This window comes from Artibeus jamaicensis, unplaced genomic scaffold (genome assembly GCF_021234435.1).
Source record: "Artibeus jamaicensis isolate MK-2021 breed Jamaican fruit bat unplaced genomic scaffold, CSHL_Jam_final contig_354, whole genome shotgun sequence".
NCBI classification, from domain to species: domain Eukaryota; kingdom Metazoa; phylum Chordata; class Mammalia; order Chiroptera; family Phyllostomidae; genus Artibeus; species Artibeus jamaicensis.
Genome location: NW_026521803.1, coordinates 38,346,959 through 38,361,951, shown reverse-complemented (window position 1 = coordinate 38,361,951; position 14,993 = coordinate 38,346,959). Strand labels below are relative to the sequence as shown.

The window sequence follows — 14,993 nt, the reverse complement described above, 5'->3', positions numbered from 1 at the left end:
TATTGATACATTTTAGTGAAGGAAACTTTTTGCCTGTTTTAATGTACTGTAGGGATGTACTGTAGGAGTGTAGCCTTTTCCCCTTTCCTTAATTTTTTGAGACTTTTTCAAGTACTGGGAAATTTGAAAAGGTTGTATAATGAACATTTGTATACCTATAACCTAGATTTAACAACTTGTAACTTTTTTCATATTTGCATCCTTTCAGTATACACACACACAGAGGCTTAATTTTTTTCCTGGATAATTGGAAAGCAAGATATTAGGTTTTCATAAATACAGAGAACAAACTGATGGTTGTCAGATGCAGTGAGGGCAGGGGACTGGGTGGAAAAACTGAAGGGACCAAGAAGCACCAATTGGTGGTTACAACGTAGTCACAGGGCCGTAAAGTACAGCGGGGGCAATACGGTCAGTGGGGCTGTTGCCAGGTGCGCACTAGACTTACCCGGGGGAGGATCCCTTTGCAAACCATATGAATGTCTAATCACGGTGCTATACACCTAAAACTCATGTAAAATAATACCAAATGTCAACCGTAATTGAAAAATTTGTAAAAAAGGTAGTATAACACCATCTCTAAACACTTTAGTGAGTTTCTGTTAAGAACAAGGACTTTCTCCTGCGTGACCATAATACATACCATCATCATACCTAATAAAAATTTAACAGGATAGGATTTTATCATGTGTGTCAGTTATTTATTATGTAACAAACCATCTCAGTACATTGTGGCTTCAAACGACAGTGGTGTCTTTTGTCTCGATTCCATGCAGAGGTTGGGTGGTTCTCTGTCCACCCACTGGTACAAGGGCGAGGACCGGGCTCAGCTGGGCTTAAAAGGATTCCTTTCATCCCTAAGTTTTGACTGCCTTCTTTGGTTTTGACTCCTATAATCATCTTATTCTCCCCAAACCTTCCTGGAGCAGTTCCTTGCAGTCTGTTCACTGCTCATCGCTGATGTCTTTCAGGAATATCGTGATGCAGGAAGGCAGCTGGGGCGTCTCTCATACGCGGGTGCCAACTGAGTCTCGGCCAGGCCACGTGGCCGTGATCGCTGGCTTTTATGAGGATGTCAGTGCGGTTGCCAAAGGTATTGCCTGTTCAGACAGTTGTGTCTCGGGAAAACTACTGTGTCGGCAGTGCTCATTCACCCTGAGTCACAACACAAGTGAAGCACGTTTGGGGATACTTTTCATAAATATTTTATCAGGCCTTACATAGACACACACGGGTATTAATTCAAGAATTCAGCTTTTAGTCTTGTATCACCCTGTACTGATAAAAGAATGTGAATGGCTGGATCTGTGGTTTTCCTAGATGTTAACTCTCAAAAGTTCACAATAGTTGTGTGTTTTAGTAACAAGTAAATTATCTGTTGTAAGCTTTAAGAAAATCATAGCATGGTATATGTAACAAAATCTGTTTTTACTTTTGCATCTGTTGTGCGATTAATCCTCACTATTACTATTTGAAAAATACTTCTTCAGGGGCCATAGTAATATCTCCCCATGTCTGTGTTACTAATGTTATTATTTGCTCTTTTCCTCATCTCTCTGAAGGATGGAAAGAAAACCCTGTAGAATTCGACTCCCTCTTCAACGAAAGCAGGTACACGTGGAGCTGGGGGAGCCCGGACATCGTGTCTATGTTTGCCAAAGGTGAGGGTCACCGGTGCTGCTTTCTCAGACAATAAATAGGTTAATGAGCCATGGCTAATTTCCTATACACTAGATTTATTGATTTTGAGACACGTTTTAACATAGTTAGCATTTCTGAAATAGGGGTGTATGTTGCAGTGAATAGACATGTCAACTTGGTTTTTCCTTCTGAGTTGAAATATTGGCACATCGCATGGTTGGTAGTGTTTTGGACTCAATGAAATGATACATGGCACTAACATTCAACAGCTTTATAATCTTGGACAAGTTAAAGAACTTCTCTGATCTTAAGTTTGCCTTTTTATAAATATGACAGTTTTTATCTCATAGGTTGGTTTTTAGGGTAAAATTAGATGATTCTTTTGAAACATTTAGCCAAGTGCTTATATAACTCCTTGTGATGAAGGTGTTGATATCTGGTTTATTTTTTGTTGATAAATTAAGAAGTTGGTAAAAAATTTTAAATAGAGGTTAGTAGATAGTCACATAAAGATTTAAACACTAAAATTTATGTTTATGATTCCTACTTTTATATATTCAAGATCCTGTCATTTGGATTTGTTGTGTTGGTTTCTTTGTATGAATCTGCAATTATTAGAACATCTTTTGATTGCAAAATTAATATTACTTCCTCAAATCACTTGGATTTTATTTCAATATTATGTTATTAAATGCCTTTTATGGGGGCAGAATGATTGGTCATTTCAGTTAACAAAAAGGTTTTGTAACATACTTAGCCACAGGTGTAATTATAATTGATTTAAGATTATAATTCAAATTATAATCTTTAATTATTGAAGATTAATATGTCCTCAAAGCAAATACATAATCAGGATTTTACATATGTTATTCAGAGAACATCATTATGTAGGGCATGCCCCCCCCCAAAAAAAAAAAAAAAAAGACAAGCCTGCAAACCGCTTGCCGTTTATACACACTTCCTTCTTTGGACAGCAGTTTGGTTTTGGGGGACCGGTGGTGGTGAGGGTGGATTAAGTTGCTGTGGCTTCCAGCGTCCAGCTTCTGGCTGAGGCTGATAGGACCGGTCTGATCTGTCCTCGGGACTGGGAAGTAGAGCGGCTGAGCAGTGGAACAGCTAACGTTTGTAGAGCTAAACTGATGTCATGAGAGATTATCATTATTTGATGTCTTCCCTGTGATCTCTATGAGTCTAACTCAGAACTTTACTAAGTTGATTGGATTCTTGGTAAAATATTGCAAATGCATAAGATTAATATATTTGTTTGCTCTGTCAAACTGTTTGACAATAAGCAATATTTATTCCCTTAATATTGAGAAATATATGAGGGGGGACCCTCTGCCCCCAAATGGAATTATCTTCTAGAGGGCAGGCCCCTTGTAATACAGGCTTCCCCTGCTAGGTCAGTGTTCTAGGACCCCATCTGTATCAGTGCACCAGCTGGCGTTGTTGTGAGAGGCTGTGTTCAGCTTCAGGGAATTTGTTTGAAGACTCTTAATGTGCCCATTTCATGGTGGGCGATTTATGAGCGTACCGCCCTGCGCTGAGTGTTCAGTGGTTTTTAACAAGAAATGTCAGGACCCTGTGCCCCACCCTTCCTATTCACCCAGTCTTTCCCCTAGAAACTGTTTCTTACTTCCCCGGCTGAAAAAAGTCCTCAAAGGGAAATATTTTACCTCTGTGGGAGGTGAAACAGTAAATGGCAGAAGCACTAAAAGGCATGAAAGTCAACAAGTTCAAAAACTGTTTTGAGCTTGGGAAGAACATCTCAATAGGTGTATTGCATCAAATGGAGAGTTCTTTGAAGGTGACTGAAGTTTAAACATGTAAGGATGAATACACAATTTCCAATAAACAAATTCTGGGTTTTGGGCCTCCTCCCCCCTTTTACACATGTACTGTGAGTAAGAGAAGTGAATATTTGAATTTTTTTCTTGTTTTAGGAAGTTTTGTAAATGAAACGACTTCATCTGTTTTAGATTGTAACATCTAACAGATACACAAAAAGATTTTTTTGAGTACTTTAATCCTTGTAAGGAGACAGACTTCAGTGTTTATTTTTGTACATCAGTATTGTCACTTTGGCAAGGTAATTAACTTACATGTAGTGTCTCTCTAAAATTGGAATATGTTATTGTGAGAGCAAAACACAACAGCAAGTGTGCAAAGCATGGTCCATGGTACGTAAAATAAGTGTTAATTATTCTTCCCCTCTTTATTTTCCCCATCATAATACAAAATGCTTTGTGAAAAATTCTGGGTACTCACAGAAATCTTTAATGACTACTTCATAATTATAACAGTTTAAAAGATGGTAAAAAATTTTTCCCCCAAATTTCCCTTGCAGGCGCTACAGGAAACCATGTTTTTACATACAGTTATGACGCTGACAGTGAGGATTTTGGTGCCCAGGATGTATCAGAACTGGACACATGGGTTTTTGATCGTGTGAAGGTGCGTGCTATTGAGTGGTTAAGGCACAGCACACGCATTTCTACCTCGAGTGCTAGAAACTGATTTGCTAGTAAATGCGTCTTAGTTGCTTTCCACGTGTGTGAACGTGAAACTTCTATGTCGTAGCACAGTTTTTAAAAGACCGGCTACTAAGAATTGTACATTGTACAATAACCAATTACAGAGAAGTTTAAATGTTAATTTTAAAAAGGTAACCTTTTCATGATACATGTCTCGGAGAGTGAATGAGCCCCAGGCTGGACTTGGGGTCACCTTTGTCTCATTCCTCATCTGCTGTGTCACCCGAGGTGTCTCGCCCCAGCAGCCCACAGGAGATGGGTGAGGGCCTTTTGAAAACACTGTTTAAAGGGAATGCATTGTAATACAGAAAGTAGATTTTTTTTTTAAATTGTACTTTAAGTAAAAATTAGGTTAAGTAAAAACAACTTAGCAAATTAATCAATAAAATATTTATGCATTTAAGAGTTGTTTCGCTGTTTGATAGTAACAATTATCACAGTTTCACCAGGAATCCAGTTAAAATTCATCAGAAATTGTGGGAAAATCTCAGCTGTGGCTCCTGGCTCTCTCCTCTCTATCAGTCCCTTGTTTCTCATGTTCAAATGATAACTTATATGTTGAAAGAGGCTTCCATTGAGTGAGCCGTAGTGGTTCTTCTTTTTACCAGTTACATCTTCGGAACTGACACTGTGCACTTCTCCGTAATGTAGCCTTTTTCATCCACGGGTTTGCAGCAGGCTCCTTGGCATGTTTGCGTTCTCTCTGTGTTTACTCAGCAGGAACTCAAGGCTCTGCCTTCTTTGATAAACACTCTTTCGCCAGGATCTTTCTCCTTGAAATTTTCTTTTTTCAAGTAACATAGACTTTTGTAAACGGGGAAACCTTTCAAGTTAAATTAAACTTCTTTAAGAAAATAGTGAATTTCTTTGCTAATGATCATGTTTTAATATAATCAACTTACTTACATTAGCCACTTCTTAAAGGCCCTTGGCTTACACAGCTGAAAATGCTTGAATTTGGTTTCTTGTGGATGGGCATATATAGCTGGTGGCTGACCTGATTTTATGCCTTTTTCCCCTCCGTTATTTCAACGTTGCTAGTGTTGGCAAACAGAAAAAAAAAATTTGCCCTTGACTTCATAAAATACATACATAGCAACAAAAATGTGAGCTCATCAACAGTGGTGAACAGTGTGAAAGAAAAATACAGGGACCGAGAATGTGTCTTTAGAAAACTCTGATCTAGACTGAACGGTTAGGGGAGGCCTTCCTGAGAATCTTGGGGTGGTCTCTGAAGAAATATGGGAGATGAGAGTATGGGTCTGGTTTGCCCGTGGCCTTCTGCACCTCTTGGGCCCTGCAGGAGGAGCCGGCCTGGACCTGAGGAAGTCTGAGGACGGGGAGGTTAGAATGGCAGCAGGGCCAGCTGGGAGCCGGGTTTGAGATAAGGCCGGAGAGGGAGTCAAGGGTCTCACCCGGACCCTGGACCCTGCACCCTGCCCGAGACTCGTGCTGAACTCGAGCCAAATAGTTTACAGATCCACGTAAAGTTCTACTCACTTTTTTAAAAATTGGGGTAGAATACACATAACATAAAAGGTGCCGTCCTCTCCATTTTTAAGTGTACAGGTTCAGCAGGGTTGAGTACATTCACACTTGTGCAGCCGGTCTCCTGGGCATCGTCTTCATCTTGCCAAACAAACTCCACACCCGTCAAACAACAACTACTCGTTCCCCCGCCCCCAGCCTGCTCCCCAGCCCCTGGCAGCCACCATTCCACTTTCTGTTTCTGTGCGTTGATCACTCGTTACCTCTTAGAAATGAATTTATACTGTTTGTCCCTTTCTGCCCGGTGCCTCTCAGTGCACATAATACCCTTATAAAGTTCACCCATGTTGAGTCTCTTTCTAAAACTCAGCTTATGTATCGTCTTCTCCATGAGGGCATCTCTGGTTACCCCTTGCTTCTCCCCACTCCCCACCCGACTCAGGTGCTAACCCTCTTCTGTGTGCCCTGAAGGCCACTAGTGCTGCTTTATTTTTGGCTCTCGTCAAAATAGTTCCTCAATCTCCTATTTTTATTCAATACTATGAGATCTTCATGAAATCAGACCTCCTTCCTATAACCTTTTTTTGCACAAAAAATAGCTCCCTCCCTGTTGAACACAGGTCTCAGGTGATAACAAGGACCTTGTGTTGGGAGGCCCAAGGATAAATTTTTAAAAAATAAGATAATGTCATGATTATGTATAAATTTAATTAAATGTGTTCGTCAGTTATTTTCTAAATAAAAGAAACGCACTAAATTTTTTAACCGGCTTGTTACATACAGGAATTCTTTCATGCTGCCAGAAACAACCAGTCTTTGTATTCTAAACTAAATGAAGAGAGAATCGTTTTTTTCTTACACTTACTAGGAATAGATACAAATGGACATGCTCACCGACCAACATCAAGGTAATTTTAATGCTGTGTTTAATTTCTTATATTTGTGGGAAACAACCATTCTGTTTGAACTTTTGAAATATTATAATAGGGTTTTTTGTGATTATCACAACAATATTTTAAATAACTCTAAAGTAGTGTTATATTTATATTTATGTTTTAAATAACTGTAAAGTACAGTAAGCTCTCAATTATATGAACTGTAGATTGATATAGAAGCTAAAATTACATGTGCTGTGGCCAGACTGTAAATTAATGTAAGTAACACACATTCTGTATTCCTCATTTGTCAAGGAAGAGAAGAAACTTACATATTTTCGAAATTCAGTTCATCTTGAGATAAAAAGTATTTTTATGGTGTTATATCACAAACTATATAATTCCTTATGTGTTCCATTTATTCAGTAATATATCTAACAAATCACTGTATAAAGTTTTGTATTCTATACTTCAGTCGTATTCCTTATACAGATAGCAAATATTTTTCTCACTTTTGTAGACCATAAGAAAGAGGAAGAATCTATGTCGTAGTTTTGCACTTACTTCAGATTTAGTGTAGACTGGTCTAGCTGCAAAGCCTGCTGGTTGGCTGCCAGTCACGGGCACCTCCTGCTCCTCTCTGTCCACGTGACACACTGATTTAACGGGTAGAGTTCCTGCCAAGCCGGCCTTCTTCACCCAGCCTGGCTGTCCCTGCAGTTTTTAAGTGCACACGTATAGAAAGCTTAAGTGTAATTTGTCCAGAACATGCCTAATATGATACTACATTATAATATTGTATATCACAGGCAGTCTAAGGGATGAAAATATCCTGTACTTAAAATGGTCACACTTGCCCTTCAAAGCGACAAAGACAATGTAGTCTGCATTACGAGAGATGTGAACTGAAAGGCGTCGCTGTTGCACTTGACCCTGAAAGGCGTTCATTAACATGTGTTTGCTAATCAGTACCCTCCTCTTAAATCACTTTGGAAAACTGTTTCATATTCTGTTGCTTCTTTAAACAGAGGAAACATTATTTTTAACAATCTAAAGAGCTCTGCTTTTGAAATATTAAAGTTGAAATCTGAAAGTATTTCAGGAGTTACTGACTTTGAATGTTGCATGTTCATGTTGAATAAATTTGATTTTTCCAAATTAACGTATTTAACGAGTTCTTCTGTTTCTTTTTAAACAGGGAATATAAGGACAATATTAAAATAGTCGATGAAGGAGTTAAAGGCGTTGTGTCCCTGTTTAAGGAGTTTTATGGAAATGATGAGAAAACAGCATTTATCTTTACCTCTGACCATGGAATGACAGACTGGGGTGAGTTGGTCTTCAGCAGCATGCACTTCACAATGAACGTGGGAAACGAGGCCCGTAGATGCCCTGCGGAGGGGGGTCCGTGTCTTAGTGCCTGCGAAGTGTCCAGCACATCATCGTATGCTTAAGATGTTAGTGTAAAAGTTCTGATCTTGTATACAGAGTCTTCTAACTATAGAAGGACTATATTCTCAAAATGTAACTTGGGGAAAAGTAGGGAGAAGAAAACAAAAACTATCAATACCTGTCTACCTAGGGTTTCCTTTGAGGGCAAAGGGCGTTACTACTGAAGTCCGACCCTCGACAGTTCTATCCCCCCCGTGGGTGTCCCCAGGAAAACACAGTGTGTGCCTGGAGAACACAGTGAGGCAAAGATGGGGTTGGCCTCTAGAATCCTAGTGAGCCAGTCCCACTTTGTGGAGGCCTTTGGCCGCACCAGCCAGACGGCCCTGGAAGATAAAGGTCTGGAGACTTTGCCGTCCTCCCCGGAGCAGACCTGGTCTCAGCGTCCGCCCGAGCGTGCCTGGCGCCGCCCCAGCAGCCCCTGCCCTGTTCCTTCTGCCTTTGGAGGTGCCCCCGGGGCATCTTCTTCACCCTCGTTGATCGTGTTCTCATGCCTCTTTCTTTTTTTATTTTTTAATTTATTTTTTATTGATTATGCCATTACAGTTGTTCTATTCCCCCCCTTCATTCCCCTCCACCCTGCACCCCCTGTCCCCACCAATACCCCCCCTTTAGTTTATGACCATGTGTCTCAAGTTCTTTAGATTCTATATTTCCCCTACTATTCTTGCCCCCCCATCTATTTTCTACCTACTGTCTATGCTACTTATTTTCTGTACCTTCTCCCCCCTTCTCCTCCTCCTACTCCCCTGTTGCTAACCTTCCTTGAGATCTTCATTTCTATGTTTCCACTCCTGATCTAGCTGTCCTTTTAGTTTGCTTTCATTTTAGGTGTGATTTGTTCATAACTGTGAGTTTGCTATCCTTTCACTGTTCATGTTTTTTTAACTTCTTTTTCTTAGGTAAGTCCCTTTAACATTTCATATAATAAGGGCTTGGTGATGATGAGCTCCTTGAACTTGATCTTATTTGAGAAACACTTTATCTGCCCTTCCATTCTAAATGAAAGTTTTGCTGGATACAGCAATCTTGGTTGTAGGTCTTTAGATTTCATGACTTGGAATACCTCTTTCCAGCCCCTTCTTGCTCATGCCTCTTTCAACTAGAGTTACTCAACAGACATTCTGCCTTTTCTGTTTGTTCGTTTGTTTGTGCCTGTTTATCGTTGCTGCTCCGACTGGCTTCCGGAATATTCTGAAACTAAAGGTTATATGGAGTCGCAAGCATTTGGGAGTGTGGTGGCTAGAATTAACTGTAGATGGAGTCACTTTAAGTCTTTAAAAACTAAACATTTAGGTGTAAGTTAGCTCATGTGGACTTGCCTTATTCCTCTTGGTGTCCTGTTTGTAGGTTCCCACGGGGCTGGTCACCCTTCAGAGACCTTGACTCCTTTCGTCACGTGGGGGGCTGGAATTAAGTCTCCCCAAAGAGTGCCGGCTCAGCGGTTTAATGACACACTTCTGAAAGGTACAGACTCTTATCCTCATTGTCTTCACAAATGTCTCATCTTAAAAAATACCCTAAGTTAAATTTTAAAAGATTCTTTCCAAGCCCTGATTGGTGTGGCTCGGTGGGTTGGGCATCATCCCACAAACTGAAATGTTGCCAGTTCGATTCCCAGTCAGGGCACAGGGCCAGGGCTGTGGGCCAGGTCCCCAGCTGGGGGTGTGCAAGAGGCAACTGATGGATCTTTCTCTTCCTCTTTTTCTTCCTTCCTTCCCTCCCTCCCCTCTCTCTAAAAATAAATAAATAAATAATCTCTTCAATAATTTCTTCAATAGTTTTCCTTTTGATATTGTGCCATTACTATTTCTATGTACTTTATATAGTTCCTATGACTTGATTTATAATATTCAGCATATATAGTCTCAATCATTTGCCTTATGAAAGTTCAAGTAGGAATTGTATTGTTGGTTTTTTTCCTTCACACTCCATATTTTTACGGGGCTGTAGATTAAACCCTGAGTCAAATCCTATCTGCACAGATTATCAGATAAACACGCAGCAACCGCTATTTCACAACCGGACAGACTGTGCCCTGACTAGTACTTTTGAAGGCTCTCTGTTGCCCAAGCCTTCCCTGCCTCTCAGCCCCTGGGGAAAAGGGATTAAAGGGAGGTTCTTCTTCAGAGCTCCAGCGAAGTTTTTCTTTCTTTTTTTTTTTTTTTAATTTTTTTTATTGATTATGCTGTTACAGTTGTTCTATTCCCCCTTTATTCCCCTCCACCCTTTTCGATTGGACAAAACAAACTCCTTTCAAACACCATACTCTGGATTAGTTTCATCAGACTCATCCAAAGCTTTATTTTCTAAAAATAAAGATATTTTAAGAATATAGATTTCCAAATCTTGTGACTAGATTCCATGCGTCTGGGTAAGGCCTAGAATTTTTTTAAAAACCTATTCCAGGTATTCAGACTCAAATTGTATTCGGTTATTTATTTATTTACTTTTTTTACCAGTGAAGACTCTTTGGTTTATATGTTAAATTTCTGTAGATGCTTTCTTTCTTTTTATGGATTTTTTTAGTGGAGATATAATTCTCATACCAATAAAATTCACGTTTTAAAATTGTATAATTTATTCTTTTGAGTACATTCACAAGACTGTGTCATCACCTCTACTATTTAACTATAAAGTATTTCACAGCCCCCCTCCCTGCAGAAAACCTATCAGCACTTACTCCTGTGTCTCCCCCCCTCCCGTCACCATTAATCTACTTTGTGTCCGTGTGGATTTGCCTGTTCTGGACGATCCGTATAGATGGGATGATTCACTGTATGCCACATCTGGCTGCTCCCATGTGGCATAATGTTTTCACGGTTCATCTAGGTGGTAGCATGTATTAACAGTTTATTTCTTATAGCCAAGTAATGTTTCGTTGCTGTATATGCCATATTTTTTATACAGTCATCTTACGGACATTAGGGTTGTTTTCACACTTGTGACTGTTATGATAATATTGGCGTGAAGATCTGTGTGAAAGTTCCTGTGTGGGCATATGTTTCAATTTCCCTTGTCTGGATTCATAGGAATGGGATAAATGGGTTATATGAAACTGTTTAATTTTTGCAGAATTCCAAACTGTTTTCTGATGCGGTTGCATCATTTTATATTCCTGTGCCCTGTGGTGAATGGATTAGATTCCATTTAAGTAGAAGCTAGGTTGAATAGTATGTTTGTACTTAGGGGATAGGACTGGATTTTGGCTTTAATTTTTTCAGTGAATTAATGTTTTAGAATCACATGCCTTCAAGAACCATGACAGAAAGAATGTAGTTTTTCTTACATGACTATTAAGTATTATAAGTTACAGAGAAAGAAAATATTCTTTTCCTCAACAGGTGATTAGCGTGAATTTTATAATAGCTAACTAATAGAAGCAGGAACATATTTTAAACTTTATTAGTTTATTAAAGGAAATTTCATCATAAAATATCTTAGAAGCCTTTCAATAATATATGTTAAAGTCATTTAATTGAGACATGGGCCCTGGCTGATACGGCTTAGTGGACTGACTGCCTGCCTGTGGACCAAAAGGTCACAGGTTCAATTCCCAGTCAGGGCACGTCCCTGGGTTGTGAGCCAGGAACCCCCCCAGTAGGGGGTGTGTGAGAGGCAAACACACATTGATGTTTCTCTCCCTCTCTCTCTCTTTCCCTTCCTCTCTCTCTAAAAGTAAATAAATAAAATCTTTTAAAAAAAAGACATGTTCTCAATTATTTTGATTACTGTTTATTGAAATTTCTGAATTTAAAGAAAGGTAGAGAGGAATGAGGTTATCTTTGAGGGCAGTTTTAATATTAACTTGTACTCTTTGAACTTTGGGGATTATTGAAGGCAGGTGCAGTCACAGCTGCAGTTTTAAGTGTTTTGCAAGCAGCTGCCATTGCAGAAAAGTGCCCGGACAGCCCCCTGGAGCGGGGTTGGGACGAGCCGGAGTCCTGCCGACAGTCGCTATCATTGTGCCTTTTGGTTCCACTGCTCGTTCACTAGCTTTTCAGGGTTTAGAAACAGTTATCTCCAAGTGAGCATTTTGAAAATTTAATAAATTATCGCAGAAAACACCAAATACTTTTCAGTCATTCTTTTTAAAATTCTCATTTTAAAAACATACAGCTCTGCCTTTGAGTTAGTTCGTACTGACTTAAAACAGACTTTTCCAATACTTCCGTGTTCCACTAAGCATCGAGCACTCATAACAATGAAGTGACCCATTCTTTTCTAGTCTTAACATCGGCTCTTGTGTCCCATTGCGTCTTTCAGACTGGAAGTTGGAGCACTACAAGAGGCAAGATATCAATCAGGTATTCATCTCAATTTAATCATGTTCGAATTTGCTTGTATCTCCTGTGACACATTTAGACCCCCCAAAAAAAAACCCTGACAAAAAACACACATTAATAATAATGATGATAAATGATCTTTCAGAACGTTTTGTTTCCCAAGGGAGGTCCTGTCCTTGCAAATATTTTAACCCAACTAATCTTTCTTTTGACAAAATATAAAAAGCCTCAAGTAAAACTCAAAGGAAAAGACTCCCTCCAAATAACAATGGCTAATTAAATAATTCTATGTAAATTGCAATTTGCCTGCCTGTTAAATGTCTGTGCTTCCTCGTCATGGTTGCCCTACTGCATGCTTTAAGCGCAGCTCTATTAAAGTCTCATTATACGTTTCTTTCCTGTAGTGTGTCAGTTACCATCTCTTTATTAACACATATCCTATCTTTAATCCTGTCCAGGATCCTCATAAACTCAGTGGGGAAACAGTGACAAGAGTATGAATTTCCCAGCTAGGAAGCTGGGAAATATTACAGGGAAATGCATGGCCAACCACAGCACTTGAGGCTGGTGGCGTCATCTGTAAATGCTCATTACTGAGTGTGTGCTGTGTAAGGAGCCACCTTCACTGTTTATAGAATGTGGGGCATCACGGACATACGTCCCCAAAGTGGCAGGCGTGTCTTACCTTCTCTGGCCCACTCCCCAGCTGACATCCCTCACTGTGGTGGGCGAACCCAGGTCTGGGTCTTCTGCAGGCCAGCAGTTGTGGGAGCCTGTTCTTTCTCGGTTCACTGAGAATGCTCTCTCAGGATGGATGTGCATCACCAAATAAGTGCTAGTGTATAAAATCAGAATAGCAACATATTCATTTGCAGTAAAAATGACTGTCAGTGGAATAGGAATAACTTGAAAACCATAAAACAAAAACATGTTTTGTTTATAGACAGACTGGGTTATAATAAAAACCTGAATATAGGTTTGGCTATTGCTCTCAGCAATCCTACTTCAGATCTATGTTAGATGCGAATTTCTTTACTTGTTTCTTCCATCAGCTTTATTATGTGTCTGCAGTATGGTTTGAGCATTGTACAGACATTACCATTCAACATTGTGTCGGGGCTGTAATGATGAGTGAAAGCAGACGCAATCCCTGCCCAGGGGAGCTTATTCTTTCGGGGTGAGAGCAGGTGCTGATCAAATAATTGCACAAACAGACGTCAAATCGGAGCTGTGGTGAGGACTGCAGAGGCGGCCCCTGGAGGCCCGAGCAGATGCACGGTAGTCCCCCCTCAGCCACGGGTTCTCTTCCTGTGGTCAGCTGCCCACGTCCAACCACAGTCAGAAAATGCTAAACGGAAAACTCCAGAAGTAATTGATAAGTTGTAAATTGCATGTCATTCTGAGTGGTGTGATGAAATCCCCTTCTATCCCACTCTGTCCTCCCCAGGACGTGAATCATCCTTTGTCCAGCCGCTCCACACCCTCTGTCCATCCGTCACTGTCTCAGTCATCAGATCCACTGTGGCAGCATCACAGCTCCGTTCATGTCACCCTATTTCCCCTAGTCGGGGTCCCTGGGTGTGAGAGTAGGGATGCTGGCAATTCACACATGCCAACGAGAAGCCTTCGAGTGCTTCTTCCTTCAAGTGAAAGTGTGTATGTATGTGTAGGGAAAAGCATTGCATATGTAGGTTTGCTACTCTGCAATTTCAGGCATCCTCAGGGGTGTCTTGGAACGTATCTCCTGTTGGAAAGGGGGCACTTCCGTATCTGGTAGCCTGTGTAGCCAGCAACGGCTTCCTGAGAAATTGAGGGTTGAGCTGAGATTGAAAAATAAATAGGAGTTACTAGTCCAAGGGGCTTTTCTTGCAGAGGGAGCAACACACGCACAGAACTCTGCTCAGAGGGCACATGGCATGTTGGAGGATCTTGCAGAAAGCCGGCGTGCAGGGCAGCAGAGCCTGGTGTGGTGTGAGGCAGCACTAGACCACGCAGGGCCTTTGGGTCCAGTGGACTTAACCCTAAAGCTTGGGAAAGCCCACGAGTGTTTGAACCCCAGAGGGGCATGACCCCCTTGTTTGTGTGGGACTCCTGGGGCTGCAGCGGGGAGGGCGGATTAGAGGAGGCGTGTCCTGGCTTCCAGGGGAAGGCCATTAGGAGGCCACTGAAGTTTTCCGGTTTCCTATGGGTGGCACTTGGTAGAGAGAGTCCAGATAGTAAAAGGTGAGAAGGATGGAGATCCTGGGACCAAACGCCAGCCTCAAAGGGGGAGCAGAGAAACGGTCTGGAAAGGACCCACAGTGAGACTGAAGACCCTCAGCGGCATTGGTGTCATGGGGCCCCGGGCGGAGTGTCCACACAGCGCCCCCAAGAGGTCCAGTAACTAGTAGTCACAGCAGCATTTGTAGCCACCAGGTATCACAGGTTATTGGGTGCCGGGTTCTCTATCCATTTGATCTCATTCACTCTTGCCGTAACTCTGCAAGGGAGAGACTTGTATTTATTTTTTAACTGGTAAGAAAACTCAGGCATTGGAGAGGTTAACTAACCTACCCAAGGTCTCAGAGGGTACAAGCAAGGATTTGAAACTGGGCGTTCTGACATCCAAGCCCTTTACTACCTAAAAAATGATAAGGCTTAATATAAAAATAGGCAGTAATATTTAGGAAAATGAAAGTTACTGGTTCTCTTAGGGAGAGTGGTCTGGGAGACTGGACTTG

General features: G+C 40.9%; 1 protein-coding gene across 11 annotated transcripts in view; it reads left to right on the top strand.

The window, feature by feature from the left end:
* The window catches only part of PIGN (phosphatidylinositol glycan anchor biosynthesis class N), an 81,973-nt gene that overhangs the window by 7,282 nt on the left and 59,698 nt on the right, over positions 1-14,993 (top strand). For all 11 annotated transcript variants that reach the window (XM_053664268.1, XM_053664272.1, XM_053664264.1 and 8 more), the window contains 7 exons: positions 972-1,093; positions 1,563-1,661; positions 3,989-4,095; positions 6,447-6,571; positions 7,737-7,867; positions 9,338-9,454; positions 12,254-12,294. In XM_053664268.1, the coding sequence (XP_053520243.1) occupies positions 972-1,093; positions 1,563-1,661; positions 3,989-4,095; positions 6,447-6,571; positions 7,737-7,867; positions 9,338-9,454; positions 12,254-12,294 (742 nt within the window). The remainder of the gene's footprint in view (positions 1-971; positions 1,094-1,562; positions 1,662-3,988; positions 4,096-6,446; positions 6,572-7,736; positions 7,868-9,337; positions 9,455-12,253; positions 12,295-14,993) is intronic.